Source organism: Loxodonta africana, chromosome 20 (genome assembly GCF_030014295.1).
Source record: "Loxodonta africana isolate mLoxAfr1 chromosome 20, mLoxAfr1.hap2, whole genome shotgun sequence".
Classification (NCBI taxonomy): Eukaryota; Metazoa; Chordata; class Mammalia; order Proboscidea; family Elephantidae; genus Loxodonta; species Loxodonta africana.
In genome coordinates, this window is record NC_087361.1 from 12,292,978 (window position 1) to 12,317,324 (window position 24,347).

Below are 24,347 nucleotides of genomic sequence, written 5' to 3' on the forward strand. Positions count from 1 at the left end.
AGTACAACCAGAATGTTCCTTAGAAGCAAGGATAGCAAGACTACGTCTTACATACTTTGACATGTTGTCAGGAAGGATCAGTCCCTGGAGAAGGGCATCATGCTTGGCAAAGTAGGGGGTCAGCAAAAATGAGAAAGACCCTCAACGAAATGGATTGACAGAGTGACTGCAACAATGGTCTCAAGCATAACAATGATTGTGAGCATGGTGCAGGACCAGGCAGTGCTTTGTCCTGTGGTATATAGTGTCACTATGAGTCGGAACTGACTTGATGACACCTGACAATAAAAGCACTGTTTGGTTTTAAGGAGACTTCAGGGGATATTTTTGGTTTAAGGATTCAAGATTATCTCAGGGCAGTAGTTTCAGGGATATATCCAGCCTGTATGGCACCAGAAAGTCTGGAGTCCATGGGAATTTGAATTTCTGTCCTGCATTTTACCCTCTTTGAGCAGGATTCCTCTATAGAATCTTTGATCAAAGTGTTCGGTAATGGTAGCCAGGTACTATCCAGTTCTTCTGGTCTCATGGCAACGGAGGCAGTTGTTCATGGAGACCCTCACACATTCCATATCCTCTTATTTCTGACTCTCCTTTTTCCTCTGTTGCGCCAGGCAAGTAGAGACCAATTGTTGTGTCTTGGATGGCTGCTTGCAAGCTTTTAAGACCCCAGGCCCTATACAATGAATTAGGAGGTAGAACAGAAGCACTAAACATGTTATTAGGCCAATTAACTGGAATATCCCATATGACCCTAAACCTCCAAATGAGGGAACCAAATCCCATGAGGTGTTTGGTTATACATAAGCACCCTCAGCAGCTACCCTTTTTTTATCATGGTTATAAATATATCTGTCACCCAATGTATGCCAATAAACTTGTTACAGGTGTGCAACTTATTGACAGCAGTTAGAATAATCAGCTGTGCAACTCTACCCTTAATCGATGTGATTTTTCCATCACTGTTAACCCCCTTTTTCTCACTCCTGCCCCTGGTAACCGCTAATAAACTGGTCTCTGTGCATTTGCGTTTTCTTAATTTTCTTATATTTGTGAGGTCATACAATATTTGTCCTTTCTTGATTGACTTATTTCACTCAGTGTAATGTGTTCAAGCTCCGTTCATATTGTAGCATGTATCAAGACTTCATTTCTCCTTACTGGCTGAGCAGTATTCCACTATATGTATGTACCATCTTATTTTTTTATTCATCCATCTGTTGATGGGCTTTTATGTTGTTTCCACCTTCTGGCTATTGTGAATAGTGCTGCGATGAACATTGGTGTACAAGTATCTGCTTGAATCTCTGCTTTTAAGTCTTTTGGGTATGTACCTAGGAATGAAATTGCTGGGTCATATGGTGGTTCTATTTTTAGTTTTTTAGGGAACAACCATGCAGTTTTCCATAGTGGCTGTACCATTTTACACTCCCATCAGCAGTGGATAAGGGTTCCAGTTTCCCCATATCCTTGCCAAGATTTATTATTATTATTTTAGTCATCCTAGTGGGAATGAAGTGGTATCTCATTGTAGTTTTGATTTACATCTCTCAGATGACTAATGATGGTGTGCACCTTTTCACGTGTTTGGTGGCCATTTGAATATCCTTGTTGATGAAATGTCTGTTCAAGTCCTTTGCCCATTTGTGATTTTTTTCATTAGAGGCCACACCTTGTGAATTTCACCTTATCGGGTGCTGACTATTTTGTATTTCTATAAAAATTTTTGAGCTTTGTTCCAGGACATAGTTGAGTTGTTTAGAAAAAATTGGTGCTTTTGGGTCTTGCTTTCAAAATTTGTTAGGCGAAACCAATGAATTAATTCCCACTTCTGAAGAAAGACCCTTCCCAATGCTCTATCAACAAAGAAGTTTTCTATTCTGGCTGGTAGAAGAGCACCGTACCTGGCCTGTGTGAACACGGCCTACCATTTCCTCTAATCTTTTGGATTGTTCTTTTCCCAGCCTTGAGTACTGCCCTCACATGTATGCAGTGATTAATGCTGTGCTAAAAGGCACTCTTTAGGTGTCTGGGGTTCTCTCTGTATACAGCTCTTTCTGCTCCAGTATTACGATCTGCCAACTCTGGCTGGTTTGGTCTCCCCAGACTCTGCTCAACATTGGTAGTCCACTGGGCTCCACTTGGGTTACCTCTGTCTGTGCTGCAGCCTGGAGACTCTCAAAGCTGGGGCAGTAGTAAGGCTCACCTCGTTTGTTCCACTTCTCTCAGGGATCACTGTTCTTTTTTGTTTCATATATTGTCAGAAAAGCGAGAGGGTAAATCCTGTCCCAATTATTCTATCTTAGCTGGAAGTGGAAGTCTCCATTGATACCCTCCTATCCCTCACTACATGTTTTAGTTAGTTGCCAAGTGTTATGGATTGAATTACATCCCCCCAAAATTCGTGTTGTAAATCCTAACCTCTCTTCCTCTGATTATAATCCCATTTGGGAATGGGTCGTCTTTGTTACGTTAATCAGGCAGAATTAGTATAGGGTGTATCTTGAGTGAATCTCTTTTGAGATATAAAAAGGATTAAACAAGCAAAGCAGAGATGGGGAATGATTGATGCAAAGCCACATGAAGATTGCCCAGGATCAGAAGCTCAAAAGAGACAATGACCATCTTCTAGAGGTGACAGAAAGAGCAAGCCTTCCCCTAGAGCCGGCACCCTGAATCAGGACTTCTAGCTTTCTAAACTGTAAGAAAATAAAGTTGTTTGTTAAAGCCACCCCCTTGTCGTATTTCTCTTGTAGCAGCACTGGATAACTAAGACAGAATTTGGCATCAGAAGTGTGGGGTGCTGCTCTGTCAGATACCTAAAATCTGAAAGCAGTTTTGGAATTAAGTAATGGGTAGAAACTGAAAGAGTTTTAAGATGCCTAATTCCAAATAGCCTAGATTGCCTTGAAGAGACTGTTGGTAGAATTGTGGATTTCAAGGACAGCTCTGGTGAGGGCTGAGAAGGAAGTGAGCAGATCTATGGAGAAAGCCTCTGTCATCTTAGAGGATGTGTATGGCACCAGCAACAGGATGTTGCTCGAAACGTGGGCGTTAAACGTGCTTCTGGTGAGGCTTTAAAAGAAAACGATGAACATGTGACTGGACAGTGGAGGAAGGGTGAGGCTTTTTATGCAGTGGCAGAGAACTTGTCTGAATTATGTTCAGATGTTTGGTGGAAGGTAGGACTATTACATGATGAACTTGGATATCTGGCTGAAGAGATTTCTAGGCAAGATCTTAATGGGGCTGTGTGGTTTCTCCTTGAGAGAGGAAAAAGGTGGACTTAAAAATGAACTGTGAAAAATGAAAGGACGTGGGTCCTAGAATGTTCATCAAGGGTGTGGCTACACAGTCTTTTGTTAAGTCTTTGATGAATCTAACCAACTCCCACAGCAGAAAACCCATCAGCTTAGAGTATAGGGAATGAATGAAAAGAAAGAACGCTGTCTGTATCTTGGAATTCTACACGCAGATAAAAGGCTAAAGGAGCTACGTCTTTTGTCCTCTAAGAAAAGAACTATCCTTGGAGCAGCTCAGAGATCAGCAGAGCTATTGGAAGGAACCCAGGAAGCAGGGCCTTCTCAGTATCAAAGGGTGGGGCCACAACCTCCTAGGTTTCAAAGAGTCGGATCTTCGCCAGCTAGATTCTATAGTGTGGGGCTGCTGTTAAGTTGTGCCAGGGGGATGGGGCCGCCGCCGAAAGCTGAGAGGACAGGGCTGCCATGCCCAGTGGGCAGTAGAACAGAGTCTGCTGGGGCCAAGGGGCTGGGGTCGCCACTCAGATGGTCTAGGGGGCCACCTAAAGCTGCGGGAGCTGAATTGCCATCGCAGAGGGCATGGAAGGTGAGCTGAAGCCCAGGACCAAAGGGCCTCCACCCAGAATTCAGAATCCAGAGGGTGTGGCCAACACTTAAGTCTGGAGGGCAGGGACATTGGCCAGATGGCCCAGAAGAGGAGATTATTTTCATGCCTTGAGAGTGGATGTAATTTGTTCTGCTGGGTTTGGGGGTTGTTTGATGCCTGTTATCCCTTCTTTCCCTCATTTGTAATGAATGGAAATGTCTACCTTGCGCTTTTTCCAACATTGTACTTTGGAAACAGGTAACTTGTATTCTAGGTTTGACAGGTTCCCAGATGAAGAGGAATTTTGCCCCAGAATGGAATATGCCTGAAGTCTCACCCATATATGATTTAGATGATTCAGAAGATAAGATCTTGGACTTGAAGTCGATTTAAGACTTTTGAGATGATGTGATGAGGTTAATGTGTTTTGTATGTGGCAAGGACATGAATTTTTGGGGGCCAAAAGGTGGAATGTTAAGGATTGAATTATGTCCCCCCCAAAATATGTGTTGTAAATCCTAACCTCTATGCCTATGGTTATAATCCCATTTGGGAATGGTTATCTTTGTTATGTTAATGAGGAAGGATTAGTTTAGGGTATATCTTGAGTCAGTCACTTTGGAGATATAAAAGAAATTAAGCAAGCTAGCAAAATAGAGATGGGGGAAGATTGATGCTAAGCCATGTGAAGGTCGTCCAGGAACAGAAACTCAGAGTAGGCAAGGACCTTCCTCCAGAGCCAACAGAAAGAGAAAGCCTTCCCCTAGAGCCGGGACCCTGAATTTGGACTTCCGGCCTTCTAAACTGTGAGAAAATAAATTTCTGTTTGTTAAAGCCCACTCGCTTGTGGTATTCTGTTATAGCAGCACTACATAACTAAAAAAAAAAAAATTTTTTTTTTAGACACCAAATTTAGTGGATTTTGTTTCTCAGATTGCTTTAATCTCCTCCTACTACCATGATTATTTTTCCTTTACTCCTTACCTCACGTCAGTTGTTTTATGTTCTTAACTAGTCCCCTTGTATCTGCATCCCTTTTCCTAGTACATTATTACCATCATTCTTTTTTTAAAATTTTTATTGTGCTTTAAGTGAAAGTTTACAGATCAAGTCAGTCTTTCATACAAAACCTTATATACACCTTGCTGTATACTCCTAGTTGCCTTCCCCCTAATGAGACAGCACATTCCCTCTCTCCACCCTGTGTTTCCGTGTCCATTCAGCCAGCTTCTGTCCCCCTCGGCCTTGACATCTCTCCTCCAGTCAGGAGCTGCCCAGATGAAGCCCACTCCTCACCAGTATCATTTTCTATCTTGTAGTCCAGTCCAATCCCTGTCTGAGGAGTTGGCCTCGAGAATGGTTCCTGTCTTGGGCTAACAGACGTTCTGGGGACCATGACCTCCGGGGTCCCTCTGGTCTCAGTGAGACCATTAAGTCTGGTCTTTCTACTAGAATTTGGGATCTGCATCCCACTGCTCTCCTGCTTCTTCAGGGATTCTCTTTTGTGTTCCCTGTCATGGCAGTCATCACTTATAGCCGAGCACCATCTAGTTCTTCTGGCCTCGGGCTGATGTAGTCTTTGATTTATGTGGCCCATTCTGAGTCTTGGGCTCATACTTGCCTTGCGTCTTTGGTGTTCTTCATTCTTTGTTCCAGGTGGGTTGAGACCAATTGATGCATCTTAGATGGCCGCTTGCTAGCATTTAAGACCCCAGACGCCGCTCTTTGAAGTGGGATGCAGAATGTTTTCTTAATAGTTTTTATTATGCCAGTTGTCCTAGATGTCCCCTGAAACCGTGGCCCCCAAACTCGCGCCCCTGCTACTCTGGCCTTCAAAGGATTTGATTTATTCAGGGAACTGCCTTTGGTATAGTCCAGTTGTGCTGACCTCTCCTGTACTGTCTGTTGTCCATCCCTTCACCTAAATGAGTTCTTGCCTACTATCTAATTAGCGACTCCCCTCTCCCTTCTTCTCCCCCTCCTCCCTCTTGTAACCATCAAAGAATATTTTTTTCTCTGTTTAAAGTATTTCTTGAGTTCATATAATAGTGGTCTCATACAATATTTGTCCTTTTGCAACTGACTAATTTCAGTCAGCATAATGCCTTCCAGGTTCCTCCATGTCATGAAATATTTCACAGATTCATCGTTGTTCTTTATTGATGCATAGTATTCCATTGTGTGAATATACCATAATTTATCCATTCATCCATTGATGGGCACCTTGGTTGTTTCCATCTTTTTGCTATTGTGAACAGTGGCGCAGTGGACATGGATGTACATGTATCTGTTTGTGTAAAGGCTCTTATTTCTCTAGGATATATTCCAAGGAGTGGGATTACTGGATCGTATGGTAGTTCTATTTCTAGCTTTTTAAGGAAGTACCTAAACGATTTCCAAAGTGGTTGTACTATATTATGTTCCCACCAGCAGTGTCTAAGTGTTCCAGTCTTTCCACAACCTCTCCAACATTTATTATTCTGTGTTTTTTGGATTAATGCCAGCCTTGTTGGAGTGAGATGGAATCTCATTGTAGTTTTGATTTGCGTTTCTCTAATGGATAATGAACATGAGCATTTCCTCATGTATCTGTTAACTACCTGAATGTCTTCTTCAGTAAAATGCCTGTTCATATCCTTTGCCCATGAGGTTATTTGTCTTTTTGTTGTTGAGTTTTTGCAGTAACATGTAGATTTTAGAGATCAGCTGCTGATCGGAGATGTCATAGCTAATAGCTTTTTCTAAGTCTGTAGGTAATCTTTTTACTCTTTTGGTGAAGTCTTTGGATGAGCATAGGTGTTTGACTTTTAGGAGCTCCCAGTTATCTAATTTCTCTTTTGCCATTTTTGCAGTTCTAGTAATGTTTGTATACCGTTTATGCCATGTATTAGGGCTCCTAGCATTGATCCTATTTTTTCTTCCATGAACTTTATCGTTATAGATTTTATATTTAGGTTTTTGATCCATTTTGAGTTGGTTTTTGTGCATGGTGTGAGGTATGGGTCTTGTTTCATTTTTTTGCAGATGGCTATCTAGTTATGCCACCACCATTTGTTAAAAAGACTGCCTCTTCCCCATTTAACAGACTTTGGGCCTTTGTCAAATATCAGTTGCTCATATGTGGATGGATTTATGTCTGGATTCTTAATTCTATCCCATTGGTCTATGTATCTGTTGTTGTACCAGTACCACGCTGTTTTGACTACCGTGGCAGTATAATATGTTCTAAAGTCAGGTAGTATGAGGCCTTCCTCTTTGTTCTTCTTTTTCAGTAATTCTTACTTATCAAGGGTCTCTTTCTATTCCATATGAAGTTGGTGATTTGTTTCTGTAGCTCATTAAAAAATATCACTGGTATTTGGATTTGGATTGCATTTTATCTGTAGATCCATGAAGAAGGTATGTTTTTCCACTTATGAAGGTCTCTCTTGGTTTCTTGCAGTAGTGTCTTGTGGTTTTCTTTGTATAGGTATTTGTTCCTAAATACTTTATCTTCTTAGGGGCTATTGTAAATGGTATTGATTTGGTGATTTCCACTTTCTCTCTCTCTTTGTGGATGTAGAGGAATCTAACTGATTTGTGTATGTTATCTTGTATCCTGAACTGTGCTGAACTCTTAGTTTCAGTAATTTTCTTAAGGATTCTTTAGGTTTTTCTGTGTATAAGATCATGTCATCTGCAAACAGAGATACTTTTACTTCTTCTTTGCCAATCTGGATGCCCTTTATTTCTTTATCTAGCCTTATAGCTCTGGCTAGAACCTCCAGCACAATGTTAAATAAGAGTGGTGATAAAGGGCATCCTTGTCTGGTTCCTGTTCTCAGTGGGAATGGTTTCAGTCTCTTTCCATTTAGGATGGTGTTGGCGTTTGGCTTTGTATAAATGCCCTTTATGTTTAGGAATATTCCTTCTATTCGTATTTTTCTGACAGTTTTATTACAAATGGGTCTTGAACTTTGTCAAATGCCTTTTCTGCATCAGTTGATAAGATCATGTGATTCTTGTCTTTTGTTTTATTTATATGATGGCTTACATTGATTGTTTTTCTATTGTTGAACCATCCCTGCATACCTGGTACGAATCCCACTTGGTTGTGGTGAGTTCTATTGGCTAGAATTTTGTTGAGGATTTTTGTGTCTAAGTTCATGGGGGATATTGGCCTTTAGTTTTCTTTTTTTGTAGTGTCTTTACCTGGTTTTGGAATCAGGGTTATGCTGGCTTCATAGAATGAGTTTGGGAGTATTCCATTCCTTTCTATGCTCTGAAATACCTTTAGTAGTAGCAGTGTTAACTCTTCTCTGAAAGTTTGGTAGAATTTTCCAGTGAAGCCATCAGGGCCAAGGCTTTTTTTTGTTGGGAGTTTTTTGATTACTTTTTCAGTCTCTTCTTTTGTTATAGGTCTTTGTGTTAGTTTAGGTAAGTAGTGTCTTTCTAGAAATTTGTTCATTTGCTCTAGGTTTTCACATTTGTTAGAGTACAACTTTTCATAGTACTTTGTTATGATTCTTGTAATTTCATTTGGGTCTGTTGTGATATTGCCCATCTCATTTTTTATTCGAGTTATTGGCTTTGTCTCCTGTTTTTCTTTTGTCAGTCTGGCCAGTGGTTTATCGATTTTGTTAATCTTTTCAAAGAACCTACTTTTGGTCTTATTAACTCTTCCAGTTGTTTTTCTGTTTTCTATTTCATTTAATCCTGCTCTGATTTTTATTATTTGCTTTCTTCTGGTGCCTGAAGTTTTCTTTTGTTGCTCTCTATTTGTTCAAGTTGTAGGGGTAATTCTTTGATTTTGGCCCTTTCTTCTTTTTGTATGTTTGCATTTATTGATATAAATTGACCTCTGAGCACTGCTTTTGCTGTGTCCCAAAGGTTCTGATAGGAAGTGTTTTTATTCTCATTGGATTCTAGAATTTCCTTATTCCATCCTTGATGTCTTCTATAACCCAGTCATTTTTGAGCAGAGTATTGTTCAGTTTCCAAGTGTTTGATTTCTTTCCCCTGCTTTTTCTGTTATTCTACTTTTATGGCCTTACCGTCAGAGAAGATGCTTTGTAATATTTTGATGTTTTGGGCTCTGTTAAGGCCTGCTTTATGACCTAATATGTGGTCTATTCTAGAGAATGTTCCATGTGCACTAGAAAAGAAAGTATACTTGGCTGCTGTTGGGTAGAGTGTTCTGTATATGTCTATGAGGTCAGGTTGGTTGATTGTGGCATTTAGATCTTCCGTGTCTTTATTGAGCCTTCTGGATGTTCAGTCCTTCACTGAAAGTGGTGTGTTGAAATCTCCTACTATTACTGTGGAGCTGTCTCTTGTTTTTCAATGCTGTTAGAGTTTGTTTTATGTATCTTGAAGCCCTGTCATTGGGTGTATAAATATTTAATATAGTAATATCCACCTGGTATATTATTTCTTTAATCATTATATAGTGTCCTTCCTTATCCTTTGTGGTAGATTTAAGTTTGAAGTCTCTTTTGTCATAAATGAGTACAGCTACTCCTGCTGTTTTTTGATTGTTGTTTGCTTGATATATTTTTTCCATCCTTTGAATTTTAGTCTGTGTCTTTAAGTCTAAGGTGTGTCTATTGTAGGTAGCATATAGCCGGATTGTATTTTTTTAGTCCATTCAGCAACTCCCTGTCTCTTTATTGGTGCATTTAGTCCATTTACATTCAACGTGATTATAAATAGATATGAGTTTAGTGCTGTCAGTTTGATGCCTTTTTGTGTGTTGTTGACAGTTTCATTTTTCCACTTACTTTTTTGTGCTGAGAAGTTTTTCTTTGTAAATTGTGTGTTGCTCTCTTTCATTGTGGTTTAATTTGTTTTTGCTGCATCTTTATGTTTATCTTGTTTTTTATTTTGAAGTGTAGAATTGTTAGCCTTCTTTTTGGTTACCTTGATATTTACCCCTTTTTTTCTAAGTTTTATCTCCCTATATTGCCTTGATTTCCTCTCCATGTGGAAGATCTATGCCTGCTTTATTTAGTGCCTCTTTATTGATTTAATGGCATCTTTTATGTAATGACATCCTGACTTCCTGTTTTGAGCTTTTTTTTTTTAAATCTTGATAAATTTTTGTCATTTCCCTATTTGACTTGATATCTAGTTGCTCTGTTCTATGTTTGAGTGTTGGTTTGATATCTGATGTTGTTGATTTCCTATCCAGAGAATTCCCTTTAGTGTTTCTTGTGGTTTTTCGTAAATCCTCTAAGCTTTTGTTTATCCGTAAACATCTTATTTTGCCTTCATATTTGAGAAACAATTTTCCTGGATATATGGTTCTTGGCTGGGAGGTTTTCTCCTTCAATGCTTTGTATATGTCATCCCATTGCCTTCTTGTCCGAATGGTTTCTGCCGAGTAGTCTGAATTTAATCTTTCTGATTCTCCTTTGTAGGTGACTTTTCGCTTATCCCTGGCTGTTCTTAAAATTTTCTGTTTATCTTTGGTTTTGGCAAGTTTGATGATAATATGTCTTGATGACTTTCTTTCGGTATCTACTTTGTATGGGGTTCAATGAGTGTCTTGGGTAGATGTCCTTTCATCTTTCATGATATCAGGGAAGTTTTCTGCCAACAAATCTTCAACAATTCTCTCTGTATTTTCTGTTATCGCTCCCTATTGTGGTATTCTAATCCCTTGAAGGTTATTCTTCTTGATAGAGTCCCACACGATTCTTAGATTTTTTTTCATTTTTAAAAAGTTCTTTTATCAGATTTTTCATTGTATTGTTGCCAAGTGTTTTATCTTCAGTCACACTAATTCTGCTTTCCAGTTCCTCAGTTCTGCTCCTCTGACTTTCTATTGAGTAGTCTATTTCTGTAATTTTATTGTTAATCTGAATTTCTGATTGCTGTCTCTGTATGGATTTGTGCAGTTTATTAAATTTTTCATTATATTCTTGAATAATCTTTTTAATTAACTGCTTTATCTGTGCGTCCCTTGGCTTTTTCTGTGTGTTGCCTGATCTCATTTCTGATTTCTTGAAGACTTCTGTATGTTAGTCTTTTGTATTCTGCATCTGGTAATTCCAGGAATACATCTTCATCCGGGATGGTCCTTGATTCTCTGTTTTGGGAGTTTGTTGAAGCAATCATGGTTTGCTTCTTTATGTGATTTGATATCGACTGTTGTCTCTGAGCTATCTATAAGTTATTGTAATAATGTATTTTATATTTGCTCACTGTGTCCTAGTTTCTTGCTTTGTTTCGTTTCAATATAGCCAAATAGGCTACTAGAGTGAGCTCCCTTGGTTATTGGAGCCTTTGAAGCACTAATATCCTGTTACCAGATGGCTAGAGCTGTTGCCAGGTATATGAGCCTAGCGGTCCATTCACTATTCTTGAATAGATTCAGCTCAGGTGTTGTGATAGTTGGTCACCTAGTGTGTGGTGTAGGCTCTCACCTACTATCTTAGAGGAGCAGTGGTGATGGGTGTATGCACTGGTTTCTGGTGGTGGCAGGGGTTCACGCTCAGGATGGCAGGGGGGTGGCAGCCTTCCCCCAAGTGTCTGTGAGGAAGGAGCTTCTCTGTTCTTTAGAGCGCTCTGGTACATAGGCTCTGCAGCTGTACCTTAGGCGCCCAATGCTTATATGTGTAAGGACTGGTAGGCACCACCATCCTTTCACGAGTGACTAGGTGGAGTGGATGGATCCTCTAGTTCTCAGGCCCCTGCTGTGGGTAGGTGAATGCCTTGTTCAATAGGCAGAGCAGTATCAGACCTCCAAAACCTGCCTCTCCACTGCACAGCTGAAACAATTAGACCTCTAACACAGTTGCCATTGCAATGTTATAGCCACCTGGATCCATGTAAGGATGAGAGACAAAGTCTGTGGATCACTTATGCATGGGCTGGAGCTGTTTCTGCTCTGTGCTTCCAGATTAGGGGAATGTGCAGAGTATTTTTCCCCCCGTTTGTTAATTTGTTCCTTCTCCTGGGCCTGGAGAATGGCTCAGGAAGTGCAGCAGATTCTATCTCAGGCCCAGGAAAATCAACTGTTAATGAAGCCAGCTGGGGCAGAGGGGAGAGGTATCAGATAGGTCTTTGTTGTAAGAGGGCTCAGTGGAAGCTTCTGGCTAGTTTGCCATCTTGGCCCCGTCTACCTTCGTTCTACTTAAACTGCTTTATGAATGAAGTTCCCATTAGTAACTTTTAGCAATTTTTGTTACCTGTCAGAATGAATTCAAACACTGTTCAACATTTGAGGGTCTTGATAATATGACACTAATTTATCTTGTCAGACATCTTCTACTTAGAATCCTATGGCTATCACACAGTCCTGCGAAATTGAATTTTACTAAGCAGTTTAAAAACAGATTCCATCCTTATTCACGCTACTCCTTTAATGCCTTGTTTCTCTCAAATGATGCCTTCATGAAAGCTTTCTTGTTCTTCTAAACAGGTATAATCTCCAGTAATATTTTGTTTGCATCTGTTTTATGGTACTTATATTATAGGCTTTTATGCTATTTTATCTTATTTTAAGGTTATTTGGGGGTATTATGATCACTCTCCTTCTAAAGGCTGAGCATCTCTCTTAGGCTGGGTTCTCCAGAGAAGCAGAGCTAGTGAAGTGTGTATACACACACACACACACACACACACACACACACACACACACACACACAGAGACGCCAATAAAAAACCAAACCCGTTCCTGTAGAATCAAGTCCAACTCATAGCGACCTTATAGGATAAAGTAGACATGCCCCATAGGGCTTCCAACTGATGGATTCGAACTACCAAGCTTTTGATTAGCAGCCGAGCTCTTACCCTACTGCACCACCCAGCTCTTAACCCAGGACTCCATACGTATGTATGTGTGTATATGTATGTTTACACACACACACGCGCACACGTAGAGAGAGAAAGAGAGTGAGGAATGGGGGGGAGAGATTTATTTTAAGGAAATGGCTCACGCAGTGGTGGAGGCTGGCAAGTCCCAAAGTCCTTGGATCAGATGTTGGCTGGAGGCTTCTCCTGACTCACATGGATGCAGGGGCTGACTAACCCAGAATTGGCAGGTCAGACAGCAGGTTACTGGCTCACAGGGCTGTGGAAGATGGTGAATCCCCAAGGCTGCAGGTCAGATGACAAGCTATTGGCTCAAGTCCCAAGAACTAGAGGTCAGATGATAATGAGCCAGAAACAGGATCCAGAGCAAGCAAGTAAGCTTTGCCAGAATGTCCATATGTTTGTTGGGTGCAGGCCACATCCCCAGGAAAACCCCCCTTAAAACTGATTGGCTGATCACATCATGCAAATGGTTGACTTATACTACAAAATGGAGAATAATTTTGTCAGATTACAAAATGGAGGATAATTACATGATACTGAGAATCATGGCCTAGCCAAGTTGACACATCACATTAACTGTTAAGGTATCTTTATATGTTAAATATTTTTAAATTTTTTTATTGTGGTAAATATGTACGTAACAAAACATTTGCAAAGGAGGGTGAAAATGGTTGCACAACTTGAAGAATGTAACCAGTATCACTGAATTGTGCACGTAGATACGGTTGGTTTATGTTCTGATGTGTATATTCTCTATAACAACATCAAAATAAAATTTAAAAATACTTATTTTCAGTGTTTTTTACATATACAGTTTAGTGATACTGGATTCTTCATATTGCCCAGCTGTCACCATTATTCATTTCCAGATTTTTTCCATCGCCCTTAGCTGTGTCTCCTAAGTCATTGATTTTGCTTTCCTCTCCCTGTCTTAATTATTTTTGTATCCCTATAATCATGCCAAATTTTTTTTTGTGAAATGAACTGAATCATCTTAGATGTTAATTTTGGTATGCTTTATTAGAATTAGCTAATAAAATTTTATTTCTCATTCAGTTTTAATTGTATTTTCCTATACTTTTTTTTCACTGAACTGCCTGTACCTTGTTGGCTTCTCTTAGGAAGAGATTGTAACTCCATTTCGAAAATGACTTTCTATTTATTTTTTAAATTGATGAATAACTTGCAAGTAGTAAAGTGCATAAATCTGAACCGTCTGGCAGTGTTTACATGTGTATATGTTTACGTGTGTATACATCCGTGTAATCACCATTCAGATCAAGATGGGGCACATTTTGAGAACCCCAGAAGAGTTCCACGTTTCTCCTTTCCAGATGGTACACCTCCATAACCACACGTAAAACATTTCAACCTATGTTTTTTTTTAAGAAAATTTTTTTTATTAATTACATTTTGAACCTGCATAAATTGTTAAGAACAGCTGAGTTCTCTAATTATGAAGTATTTAATCACTAAATGATTGAATTACAAGCTTATGTTGTTTTAGTATAGGAATGGCCTAAGGATCTAGAGATTAAAAATTTTCTGGATTTATGTAGAGTGTCATGGTTGGCAGTTTTACGTTTGATTGTGTCATTATCTGATTAATGGTCCATCTTACCCTCACCCCTTTGGACTCTAAGCTTTATGGGGATACGTACTCCACCAATTTTTTTTTTCTTTTCTTTTCTTACTATGTCCCTAGTTTGAACATGGTGCATAGCACATTTTAGGAATTTGATCAGTATTTTAAAATGAATTAGTAAGTGGACAATTTCTGCTTTAATCTTGTTGGAAAATGGAATAATTAAAGAATAAACTGAAACCTGAAATCAGAGCAAACTGTAAAAACTGCAACATTGCTTTGAATCTAATTGCATATAAAAATAAGATTTTCAGAACACATAAAGTAATTGGGGTATGACTAGGTAAAATCTTATGAAAATAATTGACTTTTGTGGGGTTTCTACTTCACAGGTATCTTATATTGGAGAAGGCATCTGATGAACTTGTTGAACGAAGTCATATTTTCAGTAGCTTTTTCTATAAGTGCTTAACAAGGAAGGAAAATAATTTAACAGAAGATAATCCAAATCTCTCGTAAGTCAACCTTCTAATGTACTTAAGTTTTAAGAAGAAAACGTACTATTTTGATGCTACATAGTATTTTCTAGAGTAAGCAGTATTACCGCTTGTGCAGTCCTAGGCCTGTTTGCTCTCCGAGCTGCTTTTCCACTTCCACTGTTCTGCTCCCTGTCACAGGGAGGCTGACTCTTGAAGGCTATATTTCCAGATTCCCGTGGGGGATACTTGGAGCCTGGAGGACAGGATAGGTTATTTCTTCCTTACCCTCTTCGTCTTGGGTAGTGACTTCCCGGCAGTGGCCGCATTTCCTCTAAAGGTCCATCTCTCACCGTACAGGCCTACTCGGGCCCCAGGTTTTACCTGCAGATATTGCTTCTTCCCTTTGCCCTCCTGGCTAGGGATAATAGTGGTTTTTCTACTATTGCTAACCTCTGGTTGCCTCTCTGTCCCTTATTTTGACTTTGCCCCTTTTCTGTCTCCTCTGTGGCCTCTTCCCTGCCTTAAGTTCTATCTGTTATAAATACATAGCGTTAATTTTAGTTTTCCTGTTTGAACCCTTACCAACATACTGTTGTTTAATTAAACTCATTGCCATTGAGTTGATTCTGACTCATAGTGACTCTGTAGGACAGAGTAGAACTGCCCCATAGGATTTCCAAGGAGTGGCTGGTGGATTCGAACTGCCGACCTTTTGGTTAGCAACTGATCTCTTAACCACTGCGGCCCAGGGCGCCATTGTTTAATTAAACTGATGTAATATTATAAACGGGGCCCTGGTGGCACAGTGGTAAAGAGGTGGTTGCTAACCAAAAGGGTCAGCAGTTCGAACCCACCAGCCACTCCTTGGAAACCCTATGGGCAGTTCTACTCTGTCCTGTAGAGTAGCAATGACTCGGAATTGGCTTGACAGCAAATTGCTAGGCCGTAAAGCAGGGGCATCGGTGGCTCACTGGTAGAATTCTCATCTTCCATGTGAGAGACCTGGGTGTGATTTCTAGCCGATGCACCTCGCGCACAGGCTCCACCCATCTGTCAGTGGAGGCTGGCGTGTTGGTATGATGCTGAACAGGTTTTAGCAGAGCTTCCAGGCTAAGTCTGACTAGGAAGAAAAACCTCGCAATTTTTTTGGTTTTAGCAGAGTTTCTACCCAAGTATTTTTTAATTAATGTTAAAACCTATAGAGCAGTGGATTGTAAGGGTGAAAGTGGGGAAGGAGTTAATGTTGTAACTTGTTGTTAACAAACAAACAAACACCAGACCAGCTGCTGTGGAGTCAGGCCCCTAACCCATGGCAACCCCATGCACAACAGAATGAAGTGCTGCTCAAGCCTGCACCATCCCCATGAGTGGACTGTTAGGATCCATTGGGTTTTCATTGGCTCATTTTTGGGAGTAGATTGCGAAGTTTTTCTTCCTAGTCAGACTTAGCCTGGAAGCTCTGCTAAAACCTGTTCAGCATCATACCAACACACCAGCCTCCACTGACAGATGGGTGGTGGCTGTGCACGAGGTGCATCGGCTAGAAGTCACACCCAGGTCTCTCACATAATTCTACCAGTGAACCACCGATGTCCCTGCTGTTACAGCTTAGGTAATAGTGACTCTGAGAGTTGAGCATTTCACACCTTCCATCCCTCCAACAATTTGTGTGATAATTTATATGGGTAAACCCATGATAAAATTAAAAGTATTTACTTAGAAATAAATATAAACATTTGTCTACCACTTTACAATTTACAAGGTACATTTACATTCTTTATTTAATTTTTTCCCCCTCATGACAGTGCTGTTATATATGTAGAATATATATATTACAACCTAGTTTTTCAGATGAGGAAGTAAGCTAATAAAGATTATTTAACTTGACTAAGGACAAACAGTGAATGTCAGAACTGGTTGGTTCTTAAAACCATTTCTTTTAACCTCTAGTCCAAGATATTTTCATTGTACTAGACTGCCATAAGTTTAAAAAAAAAAAAGAAAAAGGCTGTCAGAGTTTGTTTTATCCCTTTAAAGAACAAGAATACTAAACAAATGAAAAGATGATTAAATGGATAAACAGACTGAATTCATTGTATTGTGGGAGAAGGGTGGTTGGAATAGGGACGGTATTAGCATTTATTTGTGACTACTCAGAGCCAAATCGACGAACACAAAGTTACTTGATCTTATATAACCTTGTGAGATAAATGCCATTATCTTTATTAATAAAGCCTAAATTAGTTAAACAAGTTATCCAAAGTTGGATATAGCTTATCAGTTTCAAAGTTCATGTTCTTTCTATTGTTTGTAGTGTTTTAGGTATATAATTTATGATCTGAACTGGAATACTTTTGAGAATAAAAGGAGTCTCTGTTAATAATATAGTGAGCAATGTTGTGCTGAGGGACAAGGCCTGCCAGGATCAATTAAGGAGAAAAATCACAATTTGAAAACCTCCTGAAAATCAGGGTTAATGAAACAGGAAATATGGATGGGGAGGATTTATTAAATAAATTTGAGATTTAGCATTTCTGATGCTTTTCTGTTCTGTTATATATATGTAGAAATTGATGGTTAGTACCATGCATTTAATCTCATGTTTTAAAGTTACTTGTCAATGTTGAGATCATCAATTTGGAAACCCACCTAGAAACTAAGGAAATGAAAGTGGATCCTGCTGTTATTATGTTTTAAAAAAACTGCACATGTTCCTTATCCTATATAAAGTAATATAAAAGTTACACGAGTGTCATACACTAGAGTGAGGTACTGGTAGGCAGCACACACTCTTGTCTGTTGTGTGCGTGCTCTGCGTGTGTGTGTGTATCAGACCAAACATTAGTATTCACACAAAGAATTCCTACAAATCAGTAATTAGATAACCTAAAAGCAAAATGGGTGAGGAATACAAACCTTAATGGTCAATAAACTTCCTACGAAAGGCTGCTAGTGTTAGGGAATCATAGCCTAAGTGCTAGGGGCAGTGGTAGTTCAGTGGTAGTATTCTTTTCTTGCAGATGGGAGATCCCTGTTTGATTCCCGTTCTGCACCTCATGCGTAGTCACCCTCCTGTCAGTGGAGGCTTGCAAGTTGCTGTGATGCTGAAAAGGCTTCAGTGGAACTTCCATACTAAGAGTAGAAAGAAAGGCATGGAGATCTACTTCTGAAAATCAGCAAAAACCCGATGGATCACAATGATCCAATCTCCAGTGATCACGGGGATTGTGCAGACTGGACAGTGTTCTGTTCCATCATACGTGGGGTTGTCGTGAGTCCAGGCACTACTTGATAGCAGTGAGCAACAATGACAAGACTAAATGATAAGCTCATTACCATGGTTTACAAGACCCTGCAAAATCCGGCTTCTGTCCATTTTCCCAAACTCATCACAGCACTCTTGGCCCTCACTTCACCATGCTTCACCTTAACCTACCTCCTTCAGTTTCCAAATATGCTAAGCTCTTCCCTATTTTCTGCCTGAAATGTTCTTTTTCTGCCATTTTATTTACCTTGCAATATGATCTCTACTCATTTATTTATTTTTTTTTGCTTGCTAAGTTTTTGTTTTTCATCTTGAAGTGTAGGCACTTTATTTATCTTATTTTCTACCTTGTGCCCAGTGCTTTGCACAGCGCTTGGAACATACTAGGTAGAACGAAAGATAATAAATAATGTACATTATTGAATACTGCGTAAACTGTTAGTCATTTAATTGAGGATTTTGTATGTAGTTAGAAACTGAGAATACGAGATCATGTTGTGGTCTTCATATTCTTCGCTGCTCTTCCCACCCTGCCCTATGTTTAATATGCTCCTAATCAAATAATGTTAGCATAATCAGGAACTGTACCAGATAACAACGTAAGTAAACCAAGTGTGTATCCTTAAGATCTTCAAATGGAAAACAAGTTAACAGACTATACACTAGTTGAAGATAATAGCTTATAATCATTGTAATGTTTGAATCATTCTGAAATGAGCAGATTTGTTAAGCATTTTTTTTATTTTATGTAATTTATCTTCCACAAAATGCTTAATTTCCTCCCTATCTTTTAGCTCACTTTGGGTCCTATTTTACTTCTCATCTCTACCCCATGTCTGTTTGGTTAAATGTTGTTCAGGGGAACAGGGACAGGGCAAAAATATCTCTTTCCTATATTACTTTTAATATAAATCTGTAAGAATGTAAGAGTTTGTTTTATTCCTTGCATGAAAACAGCTCCTTCCAAGAGTCTGAGCCAGAAGTACATGACTTTATCCCACTGTTAAATGCTATCTCCCTTTTAACCCTTTTCTTCTTTTTTAAATTTTATTGTGTTTTAGGTCAAAGTTTATAGCACAAATTAGTTTTTCATTCAAAAATTTATATACACATTGTTTTGTAACATTGGTTGCAATCTCCACAGTGTGTCAGGGGGTCCACCTTGGATTCTCCGTGTCCATTCGCCCAGTTTTCCTGTCCCTTCCTACCGTCTCATCTTTACTTTTGGGCAGGTGTTGCCCATTTGTTCACTTATACTTGATTGAGCTAAGAAGTGCATTCTTCACATCTGTTATTGTTTGTTTTATAGGCCTGTCTAATTTTTGGCTGAAAGGTAGATTTTGGGAGTGGCATCAATTCTGAATTAGCAGGGTGTCTGAGGGCCATAGTCTCAGGGTTTCCTCCAGTCTCTGTCAGACCAGTAAGTCTGGTCTTTTTTTTTGTGAATTTGAATTTTCACCCACTCTGTCTGGGACCCTGTATTGTGATCCCTGTCAGAGTGGTTGGTGGTGGTAACTGGGCACCATCTAGTTGTGCTGGACTCGGTCTGGTGGAGGCTTTGGTTTGTGTGGTCCATTAGTCTTTGGAGTAATATTTTTCTTGTTCTTGGTTTTCTTCATTCTCTTTGCTCTGAACATGGTGGGACCAATAGATGTATCTTTAGTTGGCCACTTGCAAACTTCTAAGACCCCAGATGCTACTCACCAAAGTAGGATGTAGAACATTTTCATTATGAGTTATGTTATGCTAATTGACCTAGATGTCCCTTGAGACCATGGTCCCCAGCCCTCAGCCCCAGCACCTTGTCCCTTAAGATGTTTTGATGTGTCTAGGAAGCTTCCGTAACTTTGCCTTGGTCGAGTTTTACTGACTTCCCCTATATTGTGTGTTGTCTTTCCATTAGCCAAAGTTAACTTGTCTACTCTCTAGTTAGTGATTTCTCCTCCCCACCTTCTCCTCCCTCATAACCATTAGAGTTTTTTTTTTTCTGTATGTAAACCTTTTCTTAGGTTTTAATAATAGTAGTCTCATGCAGTGTTTGTCCTTCTGTGATTGACTTATTTCACTCAGCATACTGTCCAGATTCATCCATGCGGTGAGGTTGTTACACGGATTCATCATTGTTCTTTATTGTTGTGTTGTATTCCATTGTGCGTATGTACCATAATTTGTTTCTCCATTTGTCGATGCGTACTTAGGTTGTTTACATCTTTTTGCTGTTGTGTGTGATGCTGCAGTGAACATGGTTGTGATATGTCTATTTGTGTGACAGCTTTTACTTCTCTAGGATAAATTCCTCTAAGTGGATTGCTGGATCCTATGGCATTTCTTCATCTAGCTTTTTAAGGAGGCACCGTATCATTTTCCATAGTGGTTGTACCATTTTACATTCATAGCAGCAGTGCATAAGAGCTCCATTCTCCCTGAAACCTCTCCCATATTTGTCATTTTCTGTTTTTTTTTTTTTTGATTATGCCATTAATGTCAGGTTAAGATGGTATCTCATTTTAGTTTTGATCTGCATTTCTCTTAACGGCTGAAGATTGCGAGCGTTTCCTCATGTGTCTGTTAGCTACCTGTCTTCTTTGGTGAAATATGTGTTCATATCCTTTGACCATTTTTTAATTGGATTATTTGTCTTTTTGTTGTGGAGGTGTTGAGGGTAGTCTATAGATTTTAAAGATTAGACACCTACTGGATAGGTCGTAGCCAAAATTTTTTTATCTGTCTGTAGGTTACTTTTTTGGTGAAGCCTTTTGATGAGCCATGGGTGTTTAGTTTTTAGAAGCTCCCTGTTATCTAGCTTATCTTCTGATGTTTGTGCATTGTAAGTTCTGGTTTGTATTGTATTTATGCAGTGTATTAGGGATGCTAGTGTTGCCCCATTTTTTCTTCCATAATCTTTATCTTTTTAGATTTTGTATTTAGGTCTTTGATCCATTTGGAGCATTTGGAGTTAGTTTTTATGTATCATGTAAGGTATGGGTCCAGTTTCATTTTTTACAGAAGGACGTCTAGTTTTGCCAACGCTATTTGCTTAAGAGACTGTCTTTTCCCTATTTAATGGATTTTGTTCCTTTGTTGGAGATCAGCTGACTCTAAGTGGATGGATTTACATCTGAGTACTTGATTTTGTTCCAGGGGCGTATGTGTCTGTCATTGTACCAGTACCAGCCTGTTTTGACTACTGTGGCTGGATAGTAGTAGGTTCTTAGATTATGTGGTGTAAGGCCTCTGGCCTTTGTTCTTTTTCTTCAGTAATGCTGTGCTTATCTGGGGCCTGTTTCCTTTCTGTATAAAGTTGGTGATTAGTTTTTCCATCTTGTTAAAGAATGCTGTTGTTATTTGGATATCGATTGCATTATATCTGTGGATCACTTTGGGTAGAATTGACATTTTTGCAAAATTGAGTCTTCCTATGCATGAGCGTGGTTATGTTTTTCCATTTATGTAGGCCTCTTTTGGTTTACTGCAGTAGTGTCTTGTAGTTTTCTTTGTATAGGTTTTTACGTCCCTGGTTGGATTTATTCCTAAGTATTTTTGACTTTTAAGGTATATTGTAAATGACATTGTTTTCCTGATTTCCTTTTTGAAGTTCTCTTTGTTAGTGTATAGGAATCCAACTGATTTTTGTATGTTGATTTTGTATTCTGCTACTCTGTTGAATCTCTGTTGTAGTTCCAGTAGTTTCCTTGTGGAGAGTCTTTGGTGTTCTTTATGTATAGGATCTGCGAATAGGGATAATTTTCATCTTCCTTTCCAATGGGTATGTCCTGTATTTCTTTTTCTTGCCTTATTCCTCTAACTAGGGCTTCCAATACAATGTTAAATAGAAGTGGCGATAAAGGACAACATGCTTGTCTTGTTCCCCATTCTCAGGGGAAATGCTTTCAATCTCACTGCATTGACAGCGATGTTGGCTGTTGGTTTTGTATAGATTCTTTATTATGTTGAGGAATTTCTCTTCTATTCCTATTTTATTGAGAGCTTTTATCAGGAATGGGTGTTGGACTTTATCAGATGCCGTTTCTGCATCGTTGAGATGATCATGTGATTCTTTTGTTTCATTTATGTAGTAAATTATGTCGATTGATAGTCTGATTTCGAACCATCCTTGCATACCTGGTATGCGTCTCACTTGGTTGTGGTGTATAACTCATTTTTTTTAGTATATATTGCTGAATTATATTGGCTAGAATTTTGTTAAGAATTTTTGCACCCATGTTCATGAGAGATAATGTTTTGTAATTTTCTTTTTCTTCTTTGGTTTCTTTGCCTCGTTTTGGTATCAGGGTTATGCCTGCTTCATAGAATTAATTTGGAAGTGTCCCTTTTCTGTGTTCTGAAATAGTTTGAAGAATACTGGTGTGCACTCGCCTCTGAATGTTTGGTAGCATTCTCCAATGAAGCCATCTGGGCCTGGACTTTTTTTTTTTTAATGAGTTTTTTAAATTGCCTTTTTCAATTTCTTGTTATGGGTCTGTTCAGATTTACTACCTCAGTTTGTGTTAGTTCGAGTAGGGAGTGTGTTTCTAGAAACTTCTCCATTTCCTCTACGTTTTCAAATTTGTTGGAGTATAGTTTTTTATAATGTTCTGTTACGATTCTTTTTATTTCAGTTGGGTCTGTTGTAATGTCCCCAGTTTCGTTTCTTATTTGGGTTATTTCCTTCCTCCTGTTTTTCTTTTTGTCAGTTTGGCTAGTGGTTTGTCGATTTTGTTGATCCTTTCAGAGAACCCACTTTTGGTTTTGCATCTGTTTAGGTTGCCATGTTGGCTCCGCCTCCTCTTTAAAACCTTTTTTCATGCCCAGACTTGATTTGATGTCTTCCTTCTTTAACTTCCCTAATGATGTGAAGAAAATCAACTAGTATTCTTGTGCATGCATGCCAGTTCTTTTCTAGATGCTTGTTCTAGATGGTTTTACATGATTCCTTTATATCTTTTCTAACACTTACATTATAGTTATTGGTTGTAGTTTTTCTGTCCTCATTTGATTATAAATTTAGGGCAATGTGGGTAATTTTTTATTTGTGCTTATGGACCTAGTAAATATTTGTTGGAAAAGTAAAAAGAAACATGGATGAATGGTGGGTGTTCTTAACCTCATTGCCCGGTAGTTTCCTTATTTATGAAATGAAGGAGATGAATTTCATCTTTAAAAACCTAGGGATATATGCCTCATACTCCTTCCTCCATTAAATTTTAACAAAGAATATTTGCACTGTTCTATCAAGGTTTAATGATAATATATTGTACTATTCCCAGATTAAGCTAAGCATAATAAATAGGTACATTTGTGTCTGTACTCTTAGTTACTGAGTCACTTATGGTATCCACAAAGCCTTTTATGTATTGTTGCCTTTTTTTATCCTTCTAACGTTCTTTATAAATAGTGCTCAGATTTAAGAACAACCAGGAGTTAATAAAATGTTTTTCTAGTGTGTTAAATATTATATGGAAACCCTGGTGGCGTAGTGGTTAAGAGCTACAGCTGCTAACCAAAAGGCCAGCAGTTCAGATCCACCAGGCGCTCCTTGGAAACCCTGGGGGGCAGTTCTGTTCTGTCCTTTAGGGTTGCTGTGTGTCAGAATCGACTTGACAGCAGTGGTTTTGGTTTTTTTGGTCTTTAAATATCATATATCTTGAAGATGATGATTAAATAAACCAAATCTTGCATTTTTCAGTATATAAAAATGACTGTCTAGTATCTTATTTTACATTTTTAATTCTTTATATATCACATCTATCTTTCATATTCTCAGAATGGCACAGAGAAGACATAAAAGAGTAAGAACATGGACTCGTCATATAAACATTTTTAATAAAGATTACATCTTTGTGCCTGTAAATGAGTCGTGAGTATTTCATATTATTTGAAAATAATATTGGAGGGAGTCCAAAATGTTTTGTTGGGTTTCTTGATTAATTATTAATAAAAAGTATGGGTACATAAATTCTGGGTATACTCCCCCCCCCTTTTTTTTTTACTTTGTAAAAAGTAGCTAAAACAGTACGTTGCATATGTTGGATTTGATTTGACAGTGGTTATTTTGTGAATATAGTGAAAAAAGAAAATGACAAATGACCAAAAGACTATGATGTTTGAGACAGCGACATTTTTTATCTTTTGATTCTCAAGAGAAGATATGCTAAATAAAATGTCAACAGATTGTAAGGTGATTTTTCAGGGATGTTTAAGAGAACAAACTCGGTCAGTGTTAGTACAAAAAATGGTGATGCCAATGAGCTGTTAGGTCTACTTGTTAAAGCAGATCCTGAGAAAGTTTGAATTTGCCCTAAGTGGCCTTACTTAGGCCCTGGTAGCTTTGGCTGTTCGTTTGGAATTACTGCCTTCTAGTACTTTTTTTTTT

At 38.8% G+C, this 24,347-nt stretch overlaps 1 protein-coding gene across 6 annotated transcripts in view; it reads left to right on the plus strand.

Moving 5' to 3' along the window:
- The window catches only part of SENP7 (SUMO specific peptidase 7), a 174,173-nt gene that overhangs the window by 140,208 nt on the left and 9,618 nt on the right, over positions 1-24,347 (plus strand). For all 6 annotated transcript variants that reach the window (XM_023559053.2, XM_064273043.1, XM_023559056.2 and 3 more), the window contains 2 exons: positions 14,623-14,745; positions 23,739-23,831. In XM_023559053.2, coding sequence (XP_023414821.1) covers positions 14,623-14,745; positions 23,739-23,831 — 216 coding nt within the window. The remainder of the gene's footprint in view (positions 1-14,622; positions 14,746-23,738; positions 23,832-24,347) is intronic.